Raw genomic sequence first — 27755 nt, forward strand, 5'->3', positions numbered from 1 at the left:
ACTATTATTATTATGGTAATATAATTAATGATGTGAAATATTGTTAAGACAATATAATTAATATGAGTGAAATATGGAAATACAATTAATGTAGTACTGCTATCTTCGTTTCCAAACAATTTTCAGTTATAGTACTATTCATGTTTCCAAACATTACTAAAGTGTACTTCAGTTTTAATAATATAGATATGAATCCCATGTGCATTTGCTTGTATATATACTTTCGAAGTTATTTCTTCCTTATTCATGTTCTTTTGTTTCTTACTTTTAAGTTCTAAATTCCTATTTCGATTGTAGTTGCCCTCCATGAGGATTACTCAGTATCATCAATATAAGCAACGTTAGCCATTAAAAGGAAAGAAAAAAGAATCCCACAAACCGGGCCTCGTGGTCTGGTGGTAAAAGAACCTCGGCTGAGGTGCCCGCCATCACGAGTTCGAGTCCCTGCCACAGCGGATTTAACATAGTTTCCGTTTGGCCTCCAGGACCTTCTTCGCCAGTTCCAGTTGGACGCGGTGAGATAGTCGGACTAAGTGAGAGGTCCGGATACCTGGATTATTAAAAAAAAAAGAATCCCACAGGTGCGGTTTACATAATACTAAAAAACAGTATGTGCTTACTTATGATCTTGCAGATCAGCTAGCGTGCGCAGTGCTATGTTTCTGTATGCTACAAACTTCTCTTAATGGGTCGTCTTAATTGAAAATACGCAGAAATTGTGGTGAATGATAACATCTTCTTCGCCTATTTCAGCAGCAGTACAGGGCAGTTGTTGATACTTTAACATTCTCAACAAACTTGGAAATATTATACATGGCTTAATGAGATTATTCTCTTCTATGATACTCTGAAGAGGTATATTTTGTTTATTTACAGAAGTTATATGGATTAGATGTCAAAATGTTTTTTAGAACAATTGATTTTAGAATTTGGTGTTAGAGAGTTGCTTTGTTAATGGAGTGATCGCTCTCCCTTCACTCATATAATTTTTTGCACATGATGTCGCAGAAGGAAAATCCCTTCCAGAGTTTTGGTGTAATCATTTTGTACGAAGTTGCTATTTCCTGGTCACATGATAAAACACTGTCGCTTATGAATTATTCATTCAATTTCTGCCGTCTTTGGTTTGCAGTTTCAGAGTAACTAATGGGGAAATCAATTACTGGCCGTATCTATTTGAGGGATAAAGAACAATCCTAAACTACATTGAAACATAGCGTACGTTACATTACGAAGAATTTTTATCAGTATCTATAATTCACTGATTTGAAACAACACAAAGATCCATTTTTCAGAGAAACTTACCGTTGGTGTCTCTCCTCACCTTCAAGTCCAACCTTCCCCACTTCAATGCACGCAAAGATATATGAGTGCTGCACTTAAAATGTTGTTAATGCTGTGTTGGACCATACTCTTTAGAAATTGTTTTGCCATCTTAAAATACTGCAATTACCTCTCCTACAACCTGGATCAACTTTTCTGAAATCCTGAAAATTGGTGCATAGAAAATGGAACAGAAGAAAATGATTTACATTGAAAAAACCATCATGGACAAAAAAACATCAAATACCAGATAAACAATAGTAAAGAAGCTATTATAGAAAAAAGCAATCGGAGTAGAAAGACGTAATCATTAACTGCAGAAACAAAACCACTTGAGAAAAATAACAGTTTTAGAGACGAAATGCATAATAAGTAACGTGAGAATAAATATTGTTCGTCGGCCAAAAAAGACAGTGATTCACTCCATCTCCTCCCACGCACTCCCAAGCATTTTAAAAAAGAGATTTCTGTTGAAATCATACAACAACCACTGAATTGATTTATTTTCCTACAATAAATGAAATAAGAGGGGAAATTGGAGAGAAATAAATTGCAGAGACGAAAATGATGATGAAAGGTATGAGGGGAATTCGTACATATAAAAACTGGATGACTATGATGGAATATATAAAGGGATATAAAATCTGAAACTTTCATATATAGATTGATTAAAAGATTCGACTCCAAAAGGGTGTAATTGCTGAGACGCTTTAAATCCGAAAGGAAACAAATGAGAAATCCTTTGCAAATAGGCGGATGTAGAAGGGTGCGTCGTTCAGAGAATCAGTCGATTGAAGGAAAGAAGACTTCTTTTGTTGAAAATAATTGATGATTCAGAGAAGAGATGTGTCGTGTGAGAAGGTGACGATTCCCCGAAGAGATGCCCGAGACTATCGTTTCGATGACGTAAGCCACTTGGAGCATGGAAACTTTATAACGCTTAGAGCATCTTTAACCTTATTCTTAATTTTTTTTTATTTAAAAAAATAAATAAAAACTAACCAATCGTGGATCGCCACGTGTTAGTGGAACCCGCGAAAGTTGCAAGAACCAAGCTCTTAGAGAAGAGATTTAGACACCAACTCTTAAATTTTTTATGGATCCCACCTCTTAAGAACCCTCCTAAGAGGTGGGGATAATCATGCTCTTGGATCATAAAAACAAACAAATCTAAGAAATCAATTTGGGTTTGCTATTATATATAGATATCTAAAAGTTTGGTTAGTTTAAAAATAATATAAAACTAAATTATTATTTGTTTTATTTGATAACTACAGTTTTTAAATAGTATTATAAATATAAGAAATCTAATATGATGATGTTTATGGAAGCACATACACACTAAAGATCTTTTATAAAAGCATGTTTGATAAAAGCTTATCTAAAACTTTGGTTAGGCTAAGAATAATAGAATAACAAGTTATAATACATAAATTTAATTATTTATCATGGGTAATATATTATTAAAGATATCAATAATTTTAGTCGTTTCTAACTTTTAACATAATCTAATAAATAATTTTAGTTATTCATTAAGTAACAACGACTAAAACCATTCCAACTTTTAACCTTCAGAGACGAAAAATTACTTCTTAAATAATAATAATAATTTATAACTTGTTTATTTTATTCAATCTATAATGTAATCAACTACACAAATATCTAATTGTTTAATTAATGCATTTTATTTTGTTTAAATCCCAACAAATAAGAATGATATATATGATTTAAAAATATATAACCCTTTATAAAAAAATACTTGTTAATTTAAATTTTACTTAATTTAAATATTTCCACATCAAGTTTTAAAATATAACTATTTATTAAATATTTGTAGATTCTTAAGATGATGTGAGATAATTTTTTATATACTACTTGATTGTGATTGAACTTTTAAGTCATTTTTTTTCTTTTTTCATAAACTCAAATTAATTCTACCATATTGATTGGCATAAATGTATCAACATCTAGTTTCACAGATATTCTGGATTTTACATTAAATGAAAATTATTTATAAAATCATAATATATACAGAAATCTAGGAAATACAGATATGCTTTCAAATTAGTTTAAAAATAAATTATTTTTTTGTATAAAAACAGAAAATATAAAAATATATATTTTCTTGAAAAATAAGAAACTGTAACTATTATTATCAAATGTCTATATCACAATTAAATTTATACACATTTTATTTTTGATATTTCCAAAATTAATTTTAAAAATAAAGTTTAGATAAGAATAAACCAAAATAGAAATATCAATAATGATATTTGTCAAAAGAACATATATATTTCTGTATTTAATTTCGTAAGGATTAACAAGGAGAGGTAAAAGATAATGTAAAATAACCGTAAAAGGTAATGTTAGATAACATTAAATAATGTTGCAGGTTCTATGCTTGAACATGACGAACTTGGACTCTTCATTGTGGTAATAAATGGGGACTGCTGTTTTAACAAAAGCGGAACGGTATTTGTTGACAGTGACGTTTTGTCACCAATCACAAAAATTAATCAAGTCTAGTGCGTTATTGATTTTTGCATAAAAGAAAACTCAAAATACAAGTGCCGTTTTGTTTTGTGAGTGAAAATTGGTGAAAGTTATTACGCATGCTATTTGGTGAGGTATTTAATGTGTATAAAAAAAACTTCGTACGCTGAGATACTGAGAATTGTCTCAGTGACATCTCCAGTGTAGTTTCCAATGTGGGAGGTATTTAATGTGTATAAAGAAATAAACCTCATAGGCTGAGATATTGAGAATTATCTCAGTGACATCCCTAGTATAGTTTCTAATGTGTGAGATATTTAATATTAAAGTAATCCTTGACTTTCTTTTTATCGATTGAAAGTTGACACGTTTCCTTCTCATCAGATGTTTAACCTTGAAACTTGGAAAGAGAAGACACATGTTGCAGGTTTTATGCTTGGACATGACGAACTTAGACTCTTCATTGTGGTAATGAATGGCGACTGCGGCTTTAACAAAAGCGGGACATGTTGAGAGTGACGTTTTGTCACCAATCACAAAATTAATCAAGTGCAGTGCGTTATTGATTTTTGCATAAAAGATAATTAAAAATACAAATGCGATTTTGTTTTGTGAGTGAAAATTGGTGAAAGTTGTTACGCATACTATTTGGTGTGGTACTAATTGAGTGCGGTTTTGACAAAACATTTTTTTAAATGTAAATGATGATAAATAATTGTATTGAATTTGGGCATGATAAAAATAATATTTCACATTATGATATTTCAAATATACCATTTAAATTTATATTAATTAAACTTTTATATTATTAAATAATATTATTTAGGTTTACTAGTTATTACACCTTGTTTTTTAAAATATAGATTTTAATCATCATTTGACAAGAAAAATATTTATAAAAATCATTAAATTATATTTAACCATTGTTTTGAAAATTTGATTAGCCGACCGGTTAAACCAATTGAACCGTAACTTGTTTCTCTATTTTGTTACATGTGGTTTTGAAAACCGTATTTAAATTAGGTAAAAAGTAGTCGAAATTGGTAAATTCGCCAAATTAGTAAAAAAATACTTGTTAATTTGGATTTTACTTAATTTAAATATTTTCACATCAAGTTTTAAAATATAGCTATTTATTAAATATTTGTAGTTTCTTAAGATGATGTGAGATAATTTCTTATATACTATTATGATTGAACTTTTTAAGTCATTTGTTTTCTTTTTTTCATAAAACCAAATTAATTCTACCAAATTGATTGGCATAAATGTATCAACATCTAGTTTCACAGATATTCTGGATTCACATTAATTGAAAAGTAATTTATAAAATCATATTATATACAGAAATCTGGGGAATACAAATATTCTTTCAAAAAAATAGTTTAAAATAAATTAATTTTATTGTAAAATAATAAAATATAAAAATACATATTTTGTTGAAAAAATGAAAAAAAAACAATTGTAATTGTTATTATCAAATGTCTGTCACAATTTAATTTATACATATTTTATTTTTGATATTTCCAAAATTAATTTTAAAAATAAAATTTCAGATAATAGTAAACCAAAATAGAAATATCAATAATGATATTTGTCAAAAGAATATATATATTTCTTATTTAATTTCGTAAGGATTAAGTAAAAAGATACTGTAATATAAAATAACCGTAAAAGGTAATGTTAGATAGCAGCTAGGCCCAATTTAACTCGACACGGCCCATTTGTAAACTTGTAGTTTCCTTATTAAGAAGAGGAGAAGGCGTATATGAATCAAAGCTTGACGAGTCCGGGGCAAAACTTACAGTGTCTCTTGGCAACCTCACCACCGTTACATCGAACCCTCTCGCCGCTCTGCTTCCTTCTCCGTCGTCGATTTCGTCTTCTGAGGTTAGATTCGCCTCCTTGTTTACGATTTAGTTCGACATCGAGAAGTCTGACGATGTCTACCACTAACTCTTTTTAGTATCCCCAGTCGTAGTCGCACTCTTAGGGTTTTGGTGCGAAGCTACTTCGATTGATCGAAACGAACCTCTTGTTTGTGATCTTCGATTGATCATCGGTTTTCTTAGGGAAATCGATTAGGTTTTGTTATCGGGAGAGGATCAGTCCTTCTTCGGGGTTTGGCTTCTCCTTTGTGACGTATTGAACTATATCGAGAGCTTTTTTGAGTTGCATTGCTTTGTTGTGACTGATGGATCCTTATTTGATGCAGTTAGAAGGTGAATTGATAAGGTCAAGCAAAGATGGCGAACTTACAAGTTTCTGGAATTATTGAAAAGGTCTTTCATTATCTATATCTAACTAAGATCGATTTTGTTATTGATTATACAAACTTTTCTTATATCTGTGTGTTTTCTGTGTTAATGTTTAGATGACTGGCAAAGATAAAGATTTTAGATACATGGCAACGTCTGATTTACTCAATGAGTTGAATAAGGAATCCTTTAAACTCGATACAGACTTGGAGATGAGATTGTCGAGCATCATACTTAAACAGCTTGATGATGTGGCTGGTGATGTTTCTGGATTGGCTGTTAAATGGTTTGCTTTCTTCTCTCAGCACCTTCGGTTTTAATGGTCTTGAGATTTTTGTAAATTAGCTGACTGTATTCGAGCTTTGATTTATGATTTTTTCTTCCAGTCTTGCTCCATTGGTGAAGAAGGTTGGAGAAGAGCGTATTGTGGAGATGACCAACAAGTTATGTGAGAAGCTGCTGCATGGGAAAGACCAACACCGTGATACCGCAAGCATAGCTCTCAGGACTGTTGTCGCTCAAGTTGCTCCTTCGCTTGCTCCATCTATTCTTGTTACTCTAACTCCACAAATGATTGGAGGGATAAGTGGCGAGGTTAGTTGCTAGGAGGCATATTCCTTTTTTCGATTCTACAGGCCCTGACAATTTCAGGATGCCAGCAAAATTACCAATTTACAATTTAAAGAAAAACTCAGGCTACATATTAGATGGACTGATACTTATAGTTGAATTGATTTTACCTGATAGTTTTGTTGGCGCTGTTACAGTTTAATAGCTCTTTCTGAATTACTCTGAGTAAAGCAGAGAACAGTAGAGGCTTGTAATTATGTTTCTACCCTAATCTACTTGTTTTGTTTTGCAAATAACTAATTGTTTGCTGTCTTGCTGCTAAGGGACTGAGCTCAGGGATTAAGTGTGAGTGTCTTGAGATCATGTGTGATGTTGTTCAAAAGTACGGAAGTTTGATGGCAGATGATCACAATAAGCTACTGAACGCATTGCTGTTGCAATTGGGCTGTAACCAAGCCACAGTCAGGAAGAAGACTGTTACATGCATTGGTAAGTTAGCAAAATTGAGACAGTAAGATTGTTGCCTAGTTCAGTAGTTGGTTAATGTGAAACCAGTTTCTAATTTCATGGGGATTGAGTGACTACCCAGTAATAAATTTATGAATATGGATCTCAGCTGTTGGTGTTAGTTCATGTGATACCAAAGCGGGTTTAAATGATATATTCAACTCCATATGTTCCCCCCAGACCCCAGTCTTATATAGTAAGCCTTAATTCGATGTTGGATATCTCATTTAAGTTCCATTTTTTGGGTTTCAGCATCTCTTGCTTCGAGTCTGTCTGATGATTTGCTCGCAAAAGCGACAGTTCAAGTTGTGAAAAACCTAAGTAACAAGAATGCGAAATCGGAGATTACACGCACCAATATTCAAATGATTGGAGCTTTAAGGTACTTCCTTTTTATCCTTCTTTGTTATGGTACTTGTCTTTATCCATGTATATGTTTCTGTTAGTTGTGGGTGTCCTGACTATTCATTGAATGGGATGCATGTTTTACCTTATGTATTATGAATTTATGATTAGAGTTGCCATGGGTGTGATGATATTTATTACGTTTATTTTTGTTTCAGCCGCTCTGTCGGATACCGATTTGGGACTCATCTTGGTAATACTGTTCCAGTATTGATCAAATACTGCACCAGCGCTTCGGAGAATGATGAGGAGCTCCGCGAGTATAGCTTACAGGTCTCACACAAGATTCCTTATTTTCTACTTTCTCACTAGGCGTGCATCTTTTTATTTTCTTATCCAATTTCTTGATCGGCCAATTACGTAGGCGTGCTCGTAGTCTCTTTTCTGTTACTCTGTCGTCTGAAATTTGGATTTTAATCTTCATTAAGCTTCAGTGATAGTCGTATGAAAAATGTTTTTGATATTTTACTGCAGGCACTTGAAAGTTTCTTGCTACGGTGTCCAAGGGACATCTCACCATATTGTGATGAAATTTTGAACCTCACTTTAGAATACATAAGTTATGACCCAAATTTTACGGACAATATGGAGGAAGATACTGATGATGAGACTCTTGAAGATGAAGAAGATGAGTAAGTTATGATATATGCATTGGATCCGTAACCTTGCTTCTTGCTGTGCACATTTGTCTTAGTGATTCGTGTCTTTCTCCTCACAGTGAGAGTGCGAATGAGTACACGGATGATGAGGATGCCAGCTGGAAAGTTAGGAGAGCTGCGGCGAAATGCTTGGCAGGATTAATAGTTTCTCGTTCTGAGATGATCTCTAAAGTATATCAAGAGGTATATCTTATTTTAACACCTATCAAGAGGATTATATAATAAATTACTTCTCTTGATATGTTTAATTAAAATGGGAAATCGATATATACTGTAGTCTCTTGAGGAAATTAATAATAACTCTTCTTGTGCAGGCCTGCCCAAAACTGATTGATAGATTTAAGGAAAGAGAGGAAAATGTGAAGGTATGTAAAATAAATGCTTGATCCTGCATTGTTAAACGATCACTGACCCGCGGTACTGTTGTTACAGATGGATGTTTTCAACACATTCATTGATCTGTTACGGCAAACAGGAAATGTCACAAAAGGTCAAACTGACACCGATGAATCAAGGTAAATTCTGCATCCTTTCACTCCATCAGTAACTATGGATGGTCTGTCACATTAATGATGAATTTTGCTAACAAAATATATAACTTTGATCGATGCAGTGCGAAATGGCTACTGAAGCAAGAAGTCTCAAAGATTGTGAAATCCATAAATAGGCAGCTGCGTGAAAAGTCTGTTAAGACGAAGGTACGAAAGTGTGAATTTTTCTTTTCGGCTTGGTTCCTTTTCAGTATTTTAAAAACTCCTTACCTATTTGTAGGTTGGTGCATTCTCTGTTTTGAGAGAACTTGTGGTCGTCCTGCCTGACTGCCTTGCTGATCATATTGGTTCACTAGTTCCTGGAATTGAAAGAGCGCTTAATGTAAGTGGGGATATTCAGTACACATATTTACATTCTCTCGGTGTCGTTCTTTGTTAATTTGCTCATGTTTCCTCCTTTTTCCCCTCCAGGATAAATCTTCTACTTCAAACTTGAAAATCGAAGCTCTTGTCTTCACAAAATTAGTATTGGCATCGCATGCACCTCCTGTTTTTCATCCTTACATTAAGGTTGGAACTTAGTTTTCAAAACTAAATGACGTTAACAGCTGATGAAGGTTGATTTGACTGACTCTTTAACTTTATGTCAATCTAGGCTCTTTCTAGTCCTGTTTTAGCTGCTGTTGGCGAACGCTATTACAAGGTGACCGCCGAGGCATTAAGGGTCTGTGGGGAACTTGTCAGAGTAGTACGCCCAAGTACTCAGGTAAATCAGTGTCAGCGTTTTTTAATTATTATTCGACCCATACTTTTACCCGTTGACAACCCACAGATGTTTGCTTCCACTGATATCTTCTCTTATGTGGTTTAGGGTATGGGCTTTGATTTTAAACCATTTGTTCATCCGATCTACAATGCGATAATGTCTCGCTTGACAAATCAAGATCAGGACCAGGTTTGGAATGAATCCCCTTTTTTTATTTTTTTCATCGTTTTTTGAATATCCTGGCTTTGGGGCATTAGATCTGAATTTTATTTGTGAACTCTTTCAATTTGTTTTTATGATTAATTACTGAAATTGGAAAAGATAAGGAAATTGCTATGTGTTTTATGGTACTATTTATGTTTCTTAATCTCTCTTCGCTGTAACAGGAGGTCAAGGAGTGTGCTATTACCTGCATGGGTCTTGTGATTTCAACATTTGGCGATCAACTTGGAGCAGAGTTGCCTTCATGCCTTCCTGTGCTTGTTGACCGAATGGGAAACGAAATCACTCGCCTCACAGCAGTAAAGGTTGTTCTCATGCTTTGGTTGACGCTTTTATTTTAAATTTTTTAGCTCATTTTCGTGATTGTGTTGGTGCATGCAGGCATTTGCTGTCATTGCCACATCTCCGCTGCACATTGATTTATCATGTGTCTTGGACCATTTGATTGCTGAATTAACTGGGTTCTTAAGGAAGGTATATCAGTATATGGCTTCTTACTAATAGGCATCAAATATGCTTTTTATGTTTACTGACTCATAATCTGTGAAAAAATCTCTGAATACAATAATTTGTACTTAGGCAATTTGTATTTATGTTTCTGTATAACAGGCTAATCGGGTTCTACGGCAAGCAACACTGATTACCATGAATACCTTGGTAACAGCCTACGGTGATAAAATCGACTCAGATGCTTATGAAGTTATTGTTGTGGAGCTTTCATCTCTGATATGGTATGTTTGTCCAGAACTTCCGCAAATGTTTTTTTTCTCTCTAAACCTTTTATGTTGGCGGTTTCATTAGATGAATGACTCTCATCTGTCTTTTCAGCGTTTCGGACCTCCATATGACGGCTCTTGCACTTGAACTCTGCTGCACTCTGATGACCGGAAAGAGTTGTAGTGAAAATATCAGTTTGGCGGTTCGCAACAAAGTTCTTCCACAGGCATTAACTTTAGTTAAAAGTCCATTGCTCCAGGGTCAAGCACTTTTGGTAATTTTATGTGTTGTTTGAATTGTTTTATACTTTACCTGGATCAAAGATACAGCTGAGCTGATCTTGTGGATGCTTTGTCACAGGCTCTGCAAGGATTCTTTGAAGCTCTGGTGTATCATGCAAATACGAGTTTCTACACCTTACTCGACTCATTACTTTCTTGTGCTAAGCCTTCCCCTCAGTCGGGAGGCGTCCCAAAGCAAGCATTATATTCAATTGCACAGTGTGTTGCAGTTCTTTGTCTCGCGGCAGGTGATAAGAATTGCTCGTCTACAGTTAAAATGCTTATAGAAATCCTTAAAGATGACAGCGGCACAAATTCAGTAAGCTTTCGGATTAGACAAATTGCGTATTTTCCTTTGTAGATCTACATCTATTGGAAGGCTTATTCTGTGGTGATGGTTTTTCTCGTGCAGGCAAAACAGCATCTTGCCTTATTGTCTCTTGGTGAGATTGGGAGAAGGAAAGATCTGAGCGCACATGCTGGCATTGAGACGATCGTCATTGAGTCTTTCCAATCTCCTTTTGAAGAAATAAAGTCTGCGGCTTCATATGCTCTTGGAAACATTGCTGTTGGCAATCTGTCGAATTATTTGCCTTTTATCTTGAACCAGATTGATAATCAACAGAAGAAACAATATATTCTCCTTCATTCGCTCAAGGAGGTTTGTTTTCCTGAACAAGTGTCCGTATTATATATCAAATTAGATGTATTGTTAGATTTCATACCTTGTTCCTTGGTTTTTTCAGGTGATCGTGAGGCAGTCTGTTGATAAAGCTGATTTCCAGAATTCCAGTGTTGAGAAAATACTTGCGTTACTGTTTAACCACTGTGAAAGCGAGGAAGAGGGTGTAAGGAATGTTGTTGCTGAATGCTTGGGAAAAATGGCGTTGATAGAACCTGAGAAACTAGTTCCTGCACTTAAGGTAGCTGCAGAACAATCTTACTATCTTCATTTACTCGTTTTCTGTCATGAGTGTGAATGATGAGTAATAATAAATTTTACAGGTGAGGACGACTAGTCCAGCCGCTTTTACTCGTGCGACTGTTGTTACCGCTGTGAAATATTCTGTCGTGGAACGGCCTGAGAAGTTGGATGAAATCATCTTCCCCGAGATTTCTTCATTCCTCATGTTAATTAAAGATGGTGACAGGGTAGGGTCAAATAAAATTTAACCTTATTCAATGATCTCAAGAATCATTGATCTTGTTCCGACTGATCATAACTTTCTTTTCCTGGTTCCTTGATCTTTGCAGCATGTTAGGCGTGCAGCTGTGTCAGCTCTGAGTACCTTTGCTCACTACAAACCAAACCTCATTAAAGGACTCCTCTCTGAGTTGTTACCGCTTCTTTATGATCAAACCGTTATCAAGGTCATTTCTGTAAAAAGGTTCTTAGTGTTACAACAATCCTGTCATAATATTTTGGAATGCATTTGGCTGAGACCTTTCTGTTTTGTTTTGCAGAAAGAGTTAATAAGGACGGTTGATCTAGGGCCATTCAAGCACGTTGTTGATGACGGGCTTGAACTGAGGAAAGCAGCTTTTGAGTGTGTATTTACTCTGCTCGATAGCTGTCTTGATCAACTGAATCCGTCTTCTTTCATTATCCCTTTCCTCAAATCCGGACTAGAAGGTGAGTGTGTCAATCTCTATCTTGCAAGTTAAATTAACATAGAGTTACGTTGTAGCGTTATAACAAAAATCTCTGTTTATGCAGATCATTATGATCTGAAGATGATTTGTCATCTTATACTCTCACTACTAGCGGATAAATGCCCCTCGGCCGTGCTAGCTGGTATGTTAAAATAGCTTTCCAAAATCATTGTTTCAAAATCGGGTAAAAAATTGCTTATCATGATGGTTTTGTTCCAGTACTGGATTCGCTTGTGGAACCACTTCAAAAAACAATAAACTTCAAGCCAAAGCAAGATGCCGTGAAGCAAGAGCATGACCGTAATGAAGACATGATCAGAAGTGCTCTTCGTGCTATCTCATCGTTGGATCGGATCAGGTTCTCTTTCCATTTCTTAAAGATTATGATTTTTTCGCTCTTTTTCGTTTAAATCCAAACTAGTCTGATCTTCTTTTTTTCTTTAATTAAATGAACAGTGGAGTGGATTACAGCCACAAGTTCAAGAGCTTAATGGCTGAGATGAAGAGGTCTGAATCATTGTGGGGGAAGTATCAGACAATCCGCAATGAGTAAAAAGAGTGTATGTTCTTTTATTACATGAGGAACCATAAAAGCTATCGATGATGTTATAGCCTTGTTTTTTTTTTACAATCCGCAACAAGTCTGTTCTTTTTTTTTTCTGCTTTTGAAATTTTCTTTTTGTGACAATTCGAGGGATTTTATAGCCTTGTTTTATTTGGCTTTTCAATTGTTGGTAGTGGTATTGTGCTTTCATACTTTTGATTGACTTTTAAAAATGAGTAGAAACGTTAACTTGGTGGCCTCGAGTAAAAGACTCAGAAGCTTGGACTGTATGAAATTATTGGAAACAAAGCACATGTTACATCATAGATAGGAATTATAAAGGGGTTTAGTTGCATAATAGCTATATATAGAATATAAGTTAGGTAAGTGTTATTGATTTTGACATAACATAACGTTTTTTTTTTTGTTTATTGGTCTGTTCCTAAAGGTTTTCTAGACCAAGGACTAGAAAACAATAAGTATATATTATGTTTTGGAATTGTATCATATTGTTTTGTTATATTCTATTTGACGAATGTAGAAGAGGACGGTGTAGCTATTCTCTCTTCCTCTTATCTCCAAAAAAATCTTTCAGAGGAAGGAGATATCTTTGGTTTTGATGCTTTCTTTTCTTTTTCTTTAGTTTCTTTTTCAGAGAGAGTGATCTTTGTGTTAGTTCGCCGGAGTTTAGTCCGGTACAAAGTCCCGACCTTTGGGCTCTGACTCTGGGAAGCGGTTGCTCGCTATCACCGGCTTCGCCAGTTTTTGTCTCCGGGGAGTGATAGCTTCTATAGTATTTACTTCGCCGGCTCTCTTCCGGAGTCTTTTCTCCGGGTTTGTGTTTGATCGGCGTTTCATGTGTTTCTTTCGCTCATCCGACTCTTGAGCTAATCGTCCGATGTCTCTTTCTTTCCCTTCGGCTGGGTTGTTTCATCCTCAAGCTTGTTCGTATCAACAAGGATGTCTGATCGTTAATTCAGGAAAATCGATGTTGATTGGCTCGATTGAAGACGGTTGATTTCTCCTCTCTGAAACGTTTGATCCGTCAGTCTAGGCTTAGCGACTTTGATATTGGTGAGAGTTTCTCTGTTTGAGCGGCTTTTCACCGGCTTGTCTCTCCTGTTGGTGGAGCTCCGTCGTGCCTCGTTGCTGGCTCCGGAGGAAGACGGTGATTGGTTATCTTGACGCGTGGATCATGAACACGTGGTGGATGACTAATCATCTTTCCTCAACGGTTTCTACTTACTGTGCTTACGGCCGCAAGTTGTATCTAATAGTTGGGCTTTTTTGGCTCTTATGCTATTTGGGCCTTGTGTTGTGCCCTTAGCTGTTTTGTTTGTTTGGTTTTTGTTGGACATGTTTGTTGACTTTGTTTTTGTTAATAACATCAGTGAAAAAAAAAAGAAGAGGACAGTGTCATAAGTATATATTATGTTTTGGACGTTGTATCATTGATATATATTTACTCACTGTAAAATCGTATTTTATTCTACATTAGTCAAATAGAATATAACAAAACAGTATTACATTGCACCATTAAAATAGGTGAAGAGACTATGCATAGCAAGGTGGAGAAGAAGACGGTGTCATTATCAACTCTTTCCGATAGTGGTTGAAATAATTATTAACTCGTTACCGTTCAACGGGATCAAACCATTTTTCGAATAACCTGACCAATTAAAATATTAATGGTTAGCTTTATTTCATTTTAAATTACAACTTTTTACAAATTTGAAACAATGATAATAAATAAGATACAAACTACAAATATATTCTAATAAACACGGCGAAGAACATATACTATTCTATAATTTTTTTCACTGGATATAGTATAGTTGACGAGTCATCGTTTACATCTTCTCTTCTTTTCTGACACGCTAACACAAACTCACCGGCTTAGTGTGGTTAGTCCTCACCACCAGAGCTGCAGAACAATATCTATCAGATTATGATTATCAATTATGTAGCATTCATAACCCGATTAGGTTCATAAATCACATTAGCATTAAACTGAAAACCACTTCCATAACACATACCATATTATTAACATAACACTTTATATACTATGCGGGCAGACATATGTACTATTTCATTTATATACAACATCACCGTCCAGCACTATAACATTTATATACTATGCAGATAAATATATGTACTACTATATTTACCAATATGTGTAGTATATTTTACTTACAAATTTATTCAAACAAAGCAATAGAAGTTCACATAGTTATCCTCATCGAGTCTATTCTATTTACATATACAGTCAACTACTGACTTGCAAATATAATATAATTAACATTTTCTTATAAAAAGAAAAATTCAAACTTCTAATTACTTTACTTTAAAACCAGATTCCGATATGCAACGATAGATGAATGCAAATTGAGAAAATTTAAGAGTACCAAAAAACTTACGATGTGAAGTATCCCCCTCTAATATGCGTCGTCAAACTCGAATTGAAAACTGCGAGTTCAACTCGCCATCAGGAGCTGTACCCTCTTCCTCCCTGAACTCGATTCTGGAAGCCCCGAATATCATTACACTGTGTGAGTCTCGTCTGTTGCCACTTTGGTTTATTTAAAGTCCTCTCAATTTTTGGTTGGTAGTTTGATTCTTTGAAAGCTAAGTAGAAATGTCATTTACAGTTAATTTATTTGTTCTTGTCTGAAGTAGTATCTCGAGTTTCTAGTCTCAAACTTGTTACTCGTCAGTTATTTACTTGATTAAGATTTTATTTGTTTCTAAGTAGAAACACATATCACTATGTTAAATTATTTTCCTTTCTTTAGATACTTTGAGTCTTTGTTTGACCTATATAATATTAACAATCATTATTATTACAAGTTAAATAGGTCATGCATAGATAATGTGAAACCATATAGAGGGATGATTGCCTTTTAGCTGATTATTTATCAACTTAACTTGTAGCGCTGTTGAATTTTTATGATATAGCTGGATCCGAGAACATCTTATGATAAAGTGGATCCGGAAACTGTTGGGAAAAAAGTTGAAGTTGTTAAAAAGAATCTGAAAACATTTTATGAAGAGTATGGAGCCAAGTTTTAGAGTGCTTCTTCTACCTCTTCAGCAACATCAACTTCACATGAGTTTCTTACTAAATTGTCATAGAAGATGATCTAAATTACGTACTCCTTCCAAAAAAATGTCCAAAAAATGTCCAGTCAGTGCTTTGTATTCGAAATTGGTTAAAAAGTTTACCAAATTTAAAGGTAAATTTTTAGTTTTGATATTGTGTTTTTTATTTCATATATGAACTTTTATATATCTACATATTATATTTTAGGTATCATTGAAGAATATTTTTATGAAAACAAGGATACAACGACCACAACAAGTAATTCTAGAATATAAGTTTATGATTTTGTTGTTTTGAAGAATTTGAATATAATTTGTCTGTAAATTGTTATCATGTGTTAAACTCATGACGATGTCAAATATGAAGAAGGTCAAGAGAGATGGAGTAAGAGTGAAAAACGATGTTCCAAATTTTAAGTTCATCATAAACAAGTCAGGCCTCAACTTTGTGAAGTCAGGCCTCAACTTTGTGGTTAGATTGATTACAAACACTCAACAAATTAAGTAGTACAATACAAATTTCTGACTGGTGGTATTTGAATCTTTATGACTTTTTATCAGACAGTTCCACTGTCTTTTTAGATTGTATATGTTGTTGTCGTTAAGGTTGATGATTTTGATTTTTGAATTAGTTGTTGAATCATGCATAAGTTGAATTAAACATAAGTTGTATCTTCGGTTTCTATAAATTAGAGAAGACATCATGAGCATTTTTGAATAATAATTAATTAATGGCACCACAAATTTAAAGGACCAAGCACATTAAAATTAAAAAAAATTATGTAAAGGAAACTTGATTTAAAATTAAACATTCAGCAAATTTATAAATAAATTTAGTTAAAAAATGCATTTAAAATATACAAAAAAAATCTACTTGTGGATTATCCTAAACTTATAGAGTTTTGTTTATATTATTTTATTTTTACACGGTTTTTTCGTGTCTTTTTATTTAGTTTTTTTAACGGGTTCATCTCTATTTCGGTCAGATAAAATTATCTTACCCATCACAACATCTCTAATTATAGAAAATGTTTTTAATATTCGACTGGAAACTAAATCGGATAATTGTTAGATCACAGTTTAATATAGTTTGAATCTCAAATTATATATATATATATATATATATACATGTATTAATTTGAAAATAATTATAGTAAATATAAAACAATAGAAATATTAACTAATTTCTTCCATCGGTTTCAATTTTTCTGATAATTTTAATAGTTTTCATTTGGTTCTTTAACTTAGATCCAATATAGCCGGCTATGTGACCGTCTCGTCTAACCACCGTGTCCGTTTTAAAAACACTGATCATAGGCTAAGTCTCTAATAGCATGCAGCCCGCTATAAAACATAGTTTGTTCAAAAAAATAAAACTTTAATTCAAATAAACTTTTTACCAATATGACTAGTGTGCGATCAGTAGCGCATTGCGATTATCGACTAGTTCCAAGTGTCAGCGACATGGAAAGAAACATCGAGGATCACATTACTTTCAAATAAAGAGATGCAACTTTGGCATGTTATTACTAGTCTGAAAATCCTTGGACATTACTCACATTTCTTCTAAAATTTTAAATTTTGTGACAATATGAGATTTAATAGCCTTGATTTATTTGGCTTTTCAATGGCTGCCAGAAGTATTGTGTTTTCATAGACTAAATCTCGTTTGTTACAATATGAGTGTACAACTTACTACTTAGATTCTCAGAGCTTGGACATGGTGAAAGTATTATCTATCATAGACTAAATCTCGTTTGTTAATCACATAAATTTTAAATACTAATGACTTGCGATGGGCAGAGTTGCAAGTAGCATGTAAATGAGCATGGCTAAATTGCCAGAACAGCAAATAGTCCAACACCAACACTAATTTTATCGTATTAACCATGGAATGGAACATCGAAGATTACATTACTTTCAAATAAAGAGACATTGTTACTAAGTAAGTACCTGAAAATCCTTGGAAAACATAAAATTCTCTCTTACTCATCAGTGCCCTCAGCATTACCAGACTTAAGATGAAGATGCTTCTCTCGCTTCTGAAAATCTGTCAAACCTTTACCACTTCCAATCACACCCACTTTCCCAAACGGATCCTCTGGGGATTTGAATATACTCTCTTTCTTCCTCCCTGTATAGAACCCTACCTTTTTAGTTTTGGCTTTAGTTGTCTGAAACTGCTGCCAAGCATTCTGTTTCTTGTTCTGTGCCACCTCTAATTGCTCCTGCCTCGCCTTTGACTTGAACGCATGTATCTTCTTCCGCTTTGCAATTTTCTGAGACACAAGTGAGCACGACCTTTAGGACTAAAACAAAAGTGTTAAAAAAAGAAACGAATAACCAATCATCTTTTTGACTTACCACATCCTCGGGATCATTAGGATCGATTTTAAGCTTAGCAGGTAGAGTTTTGGATTGGTAATCAGAACTCGCAGCTTGCTCAATCTTTCTTTTGAGTGCATTCTTGGTAGCTTCAGCAAGTCTTTCAGCTTCCAAGAGAGCATTGTTCTCTATTGCCCTCACATTATCTGGATCAACCTACATTGTGTATGAAAAGGGCAACCTCAACATTAGTTTATTTTTCAACACAAAAGAAAAGAATAAAAAGCATTACCTCTTCCTTGTTACCCCACTCATTGTAGGAAACATAATACCCATTTAGAGTATGCGCCTCAACGGTCGCCTCATACCTGAACATTTAACTAATCAAACAAGGGAAGAAGACGTGAAGAATACAGTACATAAAGAATGAAATTACAAGAGACCCGTGAGTTATTTTAGACATACCACTCGCCATCTTCGCTGAAGACAGCTTGAACTTTTGTTCCAATAGGGAACTTGCCCTCATGTATTGGGTCATTCCTTGATTCCTAAAGAATTAATAACGCTTGAGTTGAGTCACCAATAGTTTGAAGTGGGCTTTCAGCTAACCTGGACAGAGCAGAAAGACGTGATCTGACAAGGAGAAGAGAGAAATAAAACTTACCATTTGTCTCCAAGCACCCTCTAGTAAATTGTTGGGTGAATCAGAAGTTGCTCCAGCATCCGATAGAGAAATCTCATTTTGCTTTGCGGTTGCAAGAAGTTCCTCTGTCAATGCAATCACCTAAGTTGTGGAAGAAGAAAGTGTGTCAGAGAACTATTGACGATTCCAACAATTTCAAACAGAATTTTCAAAAGTAATAACTTCAGACATGAGGAGATAGACAGACGCAGGCTTGGCCATCATGATGACCCATACTAGCACACCTGCACAATAACCAATATAGAACTGATGAATTCCTCGCTAATTCTCCTACATTCAACTGCTTTTGGCTGAACCAAACTCCACTAGTGGAGTTACATGGCACTCAAAAAATATACTCACCTTTCAGATCCAAGAACTGATGAATTCCTCGCTAGTTCTCCTACATTCAACTGCTTTTGGCTGAACCAAACTCCACTAGTGGAGTTACATGGCACTCAAAAAATATACTCACCTTTCAGATCCAAGAAACTGAAACATAACTCCACTGAATCCGCTAGCTGTTAAATGATGTTACTATTTCGAGCAACATGCTGAATCCTTCAAAGAAGGAGGGAAGGGAGACAGACATAAAGGGCATGATATACAAAACATATATGTTCACGTAACCTAATTTAGTGGAGACATAGAGATCAATGACTAAAGGGAGACAAGCAAAATGAGATGGACAACAAAAGATTTGATCAAACAGTGATTCTGAAAGTAAGGATGAATCACCTCTTTAAGCTCCTTTTCCATGTCTGCATATTCAGAGTTTCTAGGGTCTTCAGACAAAAGCTGCCTCACCTGGAAACCAAAAGACTGTAAATTCAATCCAGACGATAACCAATAGCATGATCATTCACAGTCATCATCATCCACCACACCTGTTGGAGCTGCTCTTTGTAGGTAGTGAGGTTCGAAGCCAACTCTTTGATGCTCACTTCTTCTTCTCCTTCCATCTTTTCTCTCTTCACAAGATTTTGTTAGTTCTACGCTGATCTCCCTCCTCCTCCGATCTTCTTTGTCGCGACCAAGTTAAATCCTAAAACGCCGTTTTGCACCGTCTCGATGGATCTCTATAATAATAGTACCGCAAACGCGGCAAGTTTCTTTTAATTGCAACATTAACCCTAAAGTTAACAAAGTTTAGAAAGTTATCCACATTAAATATTTCACTCAATAATACCTCCTTTCACTCTACCTTCCAAATCCAGAAAAGTCCATCTCCTAACTTCAATACTCTCACCCGCTGCCGCTGGGGTTTTTCATCTTCGATTTCTACTATGGAGGAACTCACACCAAAAAATTTCTACTATGATGGAAGCATCATTCTTATGTTTATAATGAAGCCAAAAAATGTGTTAGGACTTTATATATTGATTAAACTGTAACTTATGAACAATTGGGGATGTAGCTCAGATGGTAGAGCGCTCGCTTAGCATGCGAGAGGTACGGGGATCGATACCCCGCATCTCCATTTTTCTGTCATATTATGCTTTAATGGAAAATCCGTTACTTTGAGGGAAGAACACTTAATCATAGCTTCTTTTTTTTTGTTAAATGAAGTCAATTCAACCTATTTTCGATCCTTGTAAAATGCGAACCAGTCAGGAAAATAAACAAACTAAATAGCAAAATCGTCATATATAATCATATGATGAGAAGTGCAGCGAGCCAACAACTATCACTAATATTCCACGTTCATGTTAAATAACGAGGCTGTGAATAACTTTAGCATCCGTAGATCGAATCCACTACAACTCCTGATGCAAATGGCAAAAACTCTGAAAATGTAGTGGGAGTTATGGGCATGTTTCGTTTCTGAACCACAACGACTGTCTCTCAGCCTATATATATACATAATGCTCCGTTGCCGAATGTGCCCTAGCTATCTATATAAATTTGACTAACAGTTCTAATTGTATGCTTTAGAATTTTGTTTCTCGCGTATGTGTACATGTCATCACGAGTTAGCACCTGACTACAACTCTGACTGCATTATTCTTATAACTAGGTGTGTATCCCTAGCCTAAGCGCGGGGTCGTTGACGAAATTGTTGCTTTATATAAATAATTTGGAGATGTTGTGCTGTGAAGTGTTCTTTCGCATGTGAATATTTGTAATTTTATTGGATTTATGGTGACGTAAAACGCTGCGTCGCTGCGCTAGCATGTTTTGGAGAGAAGACGTTGTAATAGAGAGAAACAATGCAACTCCGAAGTCAATGCATCATGACAAACAATTCTATGTAGAGTGATTGATAGAGAGAATGATTCAACCGTGACGGCACATTGAGTTTAGTGGGATAATAAATATTTCGTAGGTATAGTTTAGTGGGATTCTATTGTACTCTTTGATATACATTTCTCCGCAAATATTTTTATAATGATGAGTAATTCAGCAAAAGTTTTGTTCTTTTCTTATTATAATGGTTCTTTATTTGTACTTTGTAGCATATATTGTCAAATGTGGGTCAAGACTTTTTTCTCTTCTGGTTGTATTGGTTTACTTTTTTTGAGCAACTGGTTGTACTGGTTTACAAAATCCTAAATTTTGATAACGTGGCCTGGCCAACAGAGGTTGTTGCCTTATCAAAATAATTAATAGTAGTTCGTGGGAAAATTTGTAGTACTAGTCGATCAAATTACACCTGAGAGAATATATAAATCATGTAATGTATATACATGATACACATTTGATGATTCACTCTTTAGTCTGCAACTGTGACGCAAAGCAACGGTGGAGAGATGTGATGTCGTTTTCTTACAGATGTTCTGTGTAAAGGTTTAAGTTTCGGTTTGCTTTACTTCAAATTCTTAGTTTAAACCGGTTTATATTCCAAATCATTACTTAAAATTTAAGATCGATAGAGCGGTTTCACTTCTAAGAGTTGCAAAATCACCCCAATTGTCTAGTCAAGAAGTACAATTTACATTCACTTCAATAGCTCTCATAACCATTTTACAATATACATGTATCAGCCACTAAAAATGGACGGTCCATCGTCGTCATATAACTACATTTGGGCTTACTTAGTATATATGATTAATTAGGTTGAGATGATTCTTAAGCATACAATTAAAGTTGAAGTAGATCTACTTTGCTATCTAAAGAGAAGTCGGCCAAGTTCCAAGGTAGGCCCAAATAGATTCAACAATCAAAGCCCTTCCACAGAAAGAAGAAGATAAGAGCAAAGCGAAAAGCTTGAGAGAAAATAGTGTAGCAGCTTCCTAAAAGCAAACAATGTAGTAATGTAAGTTTTGATGGAAGACGACAAAACAGACTTGGGGAGAGTCGGTTCACTCGAAACGTACTGATGCTCGACAAATGTCACAAGATTAAGGGGTTCATCATGTTAAAGTTGCTATAAAAGAGAGAGGGACGTCGTCGTCGTTCATCCTAAAGAAAAACCCTAAAGTTTCAACCTTTGGTAGTAAAAAAACAAACCATGGATTTGTTCTCCGCACCTTACGACAGTAAGTTCTCTCACAAAGTCTTCAACTTTATAGATCTGGTTTGATTTCTATGATGGTTTAAAAAATACAAAACAAGAGACTTGAAAAAATAAAATAAAAATGTCATATGTTACTGATAATTAAAGTATTCACGTATCGGAAGGTTTCTCCTTTCTGTCTTGAGAGTATATGTGTTTGTTGTTTCGCTGTGTCCGTACGTGTAATAACTGCATCTGTGTCTGTGGGTGTTTTTTTTTTTTGGTCAGCGAATGAGACAGGAGTGTTCTGGGACTTTGACGAATGCGGTATCCCCGATGAACTCAGTGCCGCTGGGGTCTTACAGAGGATGAGACATAGTCTGTTGCATAAGGGTCACCGTGGTCCTGTCTCGATCCAGATTTATGGTGATTTGACCGGTCTTGACTTTCAATCCTCCGACATCAAGCTCAATCATTTTCACTCAGGTGAACGAACGAACATAAACTGCTTGATTAAATTACGCTTTTCAAAAAAATAATGTTTTTTACATGCGTAATTGCGTATGGTTTCAGGAGAGAAACGTGAGAAGATGACGAAAATCTTGGAAGACATAGTTTCGTGGTCAGGTGAGAATCCAGAACCATCGGTGGGTTTGCTAGCCTTGGGAGACGTGGGAGACGCTGGAGATGACATTGTGGAGGTTGTTGAACTTCTCAAGAGTCAGAAAAATTACAGGTTTATGGTTCTGACTCCTCCACCACTCCCAGTCTCCCACCTCCTCCTCCAACGGTGGTGATTATGATGGCTCCTCTTCCTCGTGGTGGACTCTAGTTTTTTGGTTTTATGAAGCTGAAGAATAACGTTTTCATGAAAAATAACAGTTGTTTGCATTGAGTAAATGTTGGGATAATCGGAATCCTATTTTGGAAACTTTTGTCATTCTCGGAAGCAAAGAAGTAGATGAGATCTCTTCTATTTATTTTCTGCTTTTTCGTTGAATTCCATAAAGCTAGGAATCACTGATAAGTTTATTATGCATCATATAATTAGTACTAATTTTCTTTGAACAAAAAATGTTTATTTAACAACGAACTAGCAGGTTAAATTACACTTGAGAGAAGAATACGTACATAATCATGTAATATATATCGTCGTCATAATTATAGCAAGCCGCCAATAAGCTTAACATCGTCGTCAATCGTCATACAACTATATTTGGGCTTATTTAGTATATATTATTAGTTAGGTTAAGTCGGACCAAAGTCGGCCCAAGAGCCCAATCTGTAACGGCTCTAATAAGGGCAAAGCCGAAAGCTTTAAGAGAGAAAATAGTCTAGCAGCTTCCAAAAAAAGCAAACTGTACGGAAAGATGTGATGGAAAACGACAAACATACTACTAGCGAGAGCTGCAGACTCGGATCACTCGAATCATACCGATGCTTGACAAATGTCACAAGATTAAGGGTCCATGCAGTTGCTAGATATAAATGAGAGACGTCGAGGGTAACCCTAAGTTTTCAACCTTTGCAATCACAAAATCTTATTATGGCTATGTTCACCGGACCTTACGACAGTAAGTTCTCTCACTCACTCACATACTCTCTCTACGTTAGATAAAGTGTTCAACTTTTATAGATCTTGACATAGTTTGCTTTGAGGTTTATTTTGATCTGATGATAATTTATGTGATTGATTGATTCCCCTATAAACAAAACTAGAGACTTTTTTGATATGATTTTCATCAGTTTGAAATGTCATATGTTACTTATTAAATGTATTCACGTATCTGAAGGTTTCTCTTTTCTGCATTTATTTTGATTATTGTTTCTCCGTATGTGTAGTAACTGTGTTTTCTTGTCAGCGGCTGCGACAGGAGTCTTCTGGGACATGGACGAATGCAGGAACGAATGTGAGATCCCTGAGGAGCTCACTGCAGCTGACGTCGTACCGAGGATTAGACAGAAACTGTTGGATCTTGGTCTACGTGGTCCTGTTTCGATCCGGATTTACGGTGATTTGACCGGTCTTGACTTTCAGTCCTCGGGGGATGTTAAGCTCCATCATTTTCACGCAGGTTAAAAATCTTTCTCTAACTTTTTTTTCTTAAAAATATATGTACATGACATACTTGAACGGTTAATTTCAGGAGAGAAACGTGAGAAGATGACGAAAATATTGGAGGACATAGTTTCGTGGTCAGGTGAGAATCCAGAACCATCGGTGGGAATACTAGTCTTGGGACACTTGGGAGCCGCAGATGATGCTGACATCACCGAGGTTATTGAACTTCTCAAGACCCAGAAAAACTATCAGTTTATGCTTGTGACTCCAGAATCTCCACCACCTCCAACGGTACGGTGAGGTTTCTGAGGGCTATTCCTCGTGGTGGACTCTAGTTATTTTGGTTTAATAAGTTTGAATAACATTTTCAAACAAAAAAAAAGGACAAAAGTAATTTGTAGTTTCTTAATTTTGTTATTAGTTAATGTTGGATAGTCAAATCCTTTTTTCTTGGAAACTTTTGCTATGTAAGAAGCAAAACATGATTATCAAATGTTTAATTTACAATCTCTTCCATTTATTTTCTGCTTTTTCTTAACTTCTTAATTTTAAAAAAATGTTTATTCAACAATTAACTAGTAGGTTTAATTACTTGGGAGAAGAACGAATATATACATCATGTATTAAATATATGATTCATCTAAAGCAAGCTATCAATGCAAACAAGCTGGAATCACCTTAGATAATGGGCTTAACAACGTCGTCATACAGCGATATTGGGCTTATTTAGTATATATTATAAGATAGCTAATCTATACTAATGCCTGTATATTAATTATGGAGCATTACAACATATTTTCGTAGTCACGTGTCATTACAAGAATAATTTTTAGAATTGTTAGAAAAGTAAGTTGGTCCATATAAACATATACTATGTTTTTTTATTAAACTAACTATCAAATTAATTAGTAGTGTACAAAATAATATTTTTTCATTCCTTAAATAAAAGCTACGGAATTACCTAATATGGTTAACATTTATATGATAATTAATGATTATGAATAATACATAGTTGATAACAATTTTTCTAACCTCTCTCTTTTTTGTTTAATTTTATATTATTAAAAAAATTAAACAATCACATTAAACATATAATGAAAAAAATTAGATTTTTTTCTTATATGTTATATTTTGAATTTTTAAAAATGACTATAAATTACTAAAAATGGTAAAAGTCCCAGATTGAAAATTTTGTGATCAATGCTTTAACTTTTTTTTGTTCAAGCAAGGTACAAATGATGATCATATATCGTAGGGGTGGGCGTTCTAATACACGTTCAGGTTTGTATCGGATATTTTAGTATAAAGGTATAAAACCCGTTCAGATATTTCCAAACTTCGAGTCGGGCTCGGGTATTTTATGTTCGGGTTCGGATATTTTGGTTTAGGTTCAGATATTTAAATTTTGAAGAAAAAATAAATAAATGATTCATTGTTTAAGTTTTTTGTATTTAAAATATATTTTAACTGGTTTTCTAATTTAAAAAAGCATTAAACTATTAATAGGTTTGAAGATAAAACTTTTAAAATAGAAAGACACTAATTTAGTTGTTGTTAAGAAATTTTAGATGCAACTTTTGTTAATGCAAGAAACAAGAGCTTGATATATATTTTAAGTGAGTATCAAATAATTTTGTCCATAATTATATGTATATTATCTAATTTTGAGCAATAAGCATCGTTAATATAAATATTTTGAATAAAATGGAAGAAGTATTCTAGAAATATAGGGTTAAGTATACTTTTTTGGTTATCTTCGGATATCCATTCGGGTTCGGATATTACCCGTTTTGATTCAAATATTATCCAAACTGGTGAAATAAGTAATTTGTTTTGTTGTTCTAGAATTAGATGATTTTTAGACCGAGCTGGTGAATATATATTAGATATACATTTATATTTTGAGTCTGCACTTATATATTTTATAACAGTTTGATATATTAGATTTGAACACTAATCTGTTAATATAGTTTACCGGTGATTTTTTTCAAAATTTTGATTCTTAAATATGTATCTGGAGTGAAACTAATTTTTACAGATGTCTATTTTTTTTAAATGGATACTTATTTAATTCACTGAGTTCATAGAAGAAGTTAAAAAAAAAGAAACTTAAGTCATATCAATGAAACAAAGACGAGAATGAAAGCACAAATTTATAGAGGTAGAAAATGAATTCACTTATGGAGAGTCAATAGTAAACAAATCGAGAGCAGAAAACCTAATCCCCTTTCGTCATTATACAATCGATGTTGCCTATTTGGTTTTGATGATTTGTGTCAGCCGCAAAACTTAATTTTCTTTTGTGCATATGAAGTTTTAAAAATAGTTAAAATGAGATGTAATATGTTAACTCTTCAACAACGATTATATATTTAAGAGACCAACATTTGTATTCGTCATTTTATAATCGATAAAGATTGTAGTGTGGTAAAATGTTACAACCGTTTAATAAACAAACATTATTATAAAAACTCACTCCGCGCATGCGCGCGGATTATCATCTAGTTTTTAGTATTCGAGCTTTCACGTTAAAAGTTAGAGTGGCTAAATACATTATCGCCCATAATGAATAGTTAATTTTATTATTATATAATTAACCATAAATCTATTAGTAATTAACAAATTATACTTGATCATAATTTAATATAATCAAAACTGATACATATTATCTGTACTATTTTCCTATCGATCATCAATTAATATAATATAATATTTTAATATACGTATTATTATCATCCTATTTCTTCGTAGGGTTTTTCCGTATTATTATTCTAGGTTGTCATGAAATTTATTTTTTTTTTTGTCGGGGATTTATTTAGATATTACAATTAGAGAAAGATTACAAAGACGATTCGATAACCGGCAATACTACCTGCCTTATGAGGATCTACGCCTAACTGCATCATTTGAGCCGTCCTATGAAGATCATGCCTGACTGGATTTACTTGCACCATGTTGAGAAATCCTTGTAAGCTTTTCTTCCGTAATCGCATAATTGTTGAATAAATCGCTTGCTCCGGAAATTGAAACCTGGATTTCCTGTGCAATCTGCAAGAAATTGCATAGTCTGAGATTTGAACCCCAGACCTGGGTGTCATGAAATTTATTAATCAACATATTTTGACTACTGACTAAAAAGAATGAGGTATTAGAATGGTAGGTTTTTGTTCTAGGTGTTACCATTATTCTAGGTAGTCATAAATTTTATTAATGACCATATTTTTGACTACTACTCAAGCATATGCTGTATTATATACAAGAAAAA

At 34.3% G+C, this 27755-nt stretch overlaps 2 protein-coding genes and 1 non-coding gene across 15 annotated transcripts; 2 read left to right on the plus strand and 1 right to left on the minus strand.

The window, feature by feature from the left end:
* The first annotated feature begins 5564 nt into the window (after nucleotides 1–5564).
* LOC103853986 (cullin-associated NEDD8-dissociated protein 1) lies at nucleotides 5565–13135 on the plus strand. Of its 3 annotated transcripts, none has more exons than XM_009130886.2 (29): nucleotides 5566–5703; nucleotides 6029–6095; nucleotides 6188–6357; nucleotides 6458–6665; nucleotides 6965–7130; nucleotides 7401–7530; nucleotides 7712–7826; nucleotides 8028–8185; nucleotides 8272–8395; nucleotides 8527–8577; nucleotides 8645–8727; nucleotides 8826–8910; nucleotides 8984–9085; nucleotides 9175–9273; nucleotides 9359–9469; nucleotides 9575–9658; nucleotides 9856–9996; nucleotides 10073–10165; nucleotides 10301–10422; nucleotides 10520–10682; nucleotides 10769–11008; nucleotides 11102–11350; nucleotides 11436–11612; nucleotides 11695–11841; nucleotides 11944–12060; nucleotides 12154–12322; nucleotides 12407–12484; nucleotides 12562–12700; nucleotides 12799–13135. In XM_009130886.2, exons 2-29 carry the CDS (start codon nucleotides 6060–6062, stop codon nucleotides 12893–12895), a joined length of 3654 nt encoding a protein of 1217 aa, XP_009129134.1. In that variant the 5' UTR covers nucleotides 5566–5703; nucleotides 6029–6059; the 3' UTR covers nucleotides 12896–13135. The 3 variants fall into 3 exon arrangements, 2 of the variants coding, with proteins under 2 accessions (XP_009129134.1, XP_009129135.1); XM_009130887.2 differs by having other exon boundaries at nucleotides 5598–5703; nucleotides 6033–6095; XR_004454880.1 differs by lacking the exons at nucleotides 12562–12700; nucleotides 12799–13135 and having other exon boundaries at nucleotides 5565–5703; nucleotides 11944–12077.
* On the minus strand, nucleotides 12973–22567 carry LOC103853985 (survival of motor neuron-related-splicing factor 30). 11 transcript variants are annotated; one of them, XM_033283976.1, is made up of 8 exons: nucleotides 19880–22563; nucleotides 19731–19799; nucleotides 18975–19094; nucleotides 18776–18858; nucleotides 18603–18678; nucleotides 18350–18526; nucleotides 17951–18264; nucleotides 12973–17891 (listed from the first exon to the last, which is right to left on the minus strand). In XM_033283976.1, exons 1-7 carry the CDS (start codon nucleotides 19952–19954, stop codon nucleotides 17971–17973), a joined length of 894 nt encoding a protein of 297 aa, XP_033139867.1. In that variant the 5' UTR covers nucleotides 19955–22563; the 3' UTR covers nucleotides 12973–17891; nucleotides 17951–17970. The 11 variants fall into 11 exon arrangements, with proteins under 11 accessions (XP_033139867.1, XP_009129130.1, XP_033139869.1 ...); XM_009130882.3 differs by having other exon boundaries at nucleotides 12992–18264; nucleotides 19880–20071; nucleotides 20182–22563; XM_033283978.1 differs by adding an exon at nucleotides 19183–19237 and having other exon boundaries at nucleotides 12992–18264; nucleotides 19880–22562.
* On the plus strand, nucleotides 20400–20472 carry TRNAA-AGC. Its single transcript has one exon. It is a non-coding gene; the product is annotated as a tRNA-Ala (tRNA).
* Nucleotides 22568–27755: the final 5188 nt, after the last annotated feature.

The sequence above is a fragment of the Brassica rapa genome, chromosome A02 (assembly GCF_000309985.2).
Source record: "Brassica rapa cultivar Chiifu-401-42 chromosome A02, CAAS_Brap_v3.01, whole genome shotgun sequence".
Lineage (NCBI taxonomy): Eukaryota > Viridiplantae > Streptophyta > Magnoliopsida > Brassicales > Brassicaceae > Brassica > Brassica rapa.

What these genes read in the sequence shown, in the direction of transcription:
- LOC103853985 (XM_033283976.1), bottom strand. Translation starts at nt 19,954, where the DNA reads ATGGAAGGAGAAGAAGAAGTGAGCATCAAAGAGTTGGCTTCGAACCTC. An exon ending in TGGAAAAGGAGCTTAAAGAG is followed by an intron (nt 19,095 to 19,730) that starts GTGATTCATCCT and finishes TCCACAACTTAG; the next exon opens with GTGATTGCATTGACAGAGGA. An exon ending in TTCAGCGAAGATGGCGAGTG is followed by an intron (nt 18,679 to 18,775) that starts GTATGTCTAAAA and finishes TTAAATGTTCAG; the next exon opens with GTATGAGGCGACCGTTGAGG.
- LOC103853986 (XM_009130886.2), top strand. Translation starts at nt 6,060, where the DNA reads ATGGCGAACTTACAAGTTTCTGGAATTATTGAAAAG. An exon ending in TTGGAGGGATAAGTGGCGAG is followed by an intron (nt 6,666 to 6,964) that starts GTTAGTTGCTAG and finishes CTTGCTGCTAAG; the next exon opens with GGACTGAGCTCAGGGATTAA. An exon ending in CAAATCAAGATCAGGACCAG is followed by an intron (nt 9,659 to 9,855) that starts GTTTGGAATGAA and finishes TCGCTGTAACAG; the next exon opens with GAGGTCAAGGAGTGTGCTAT.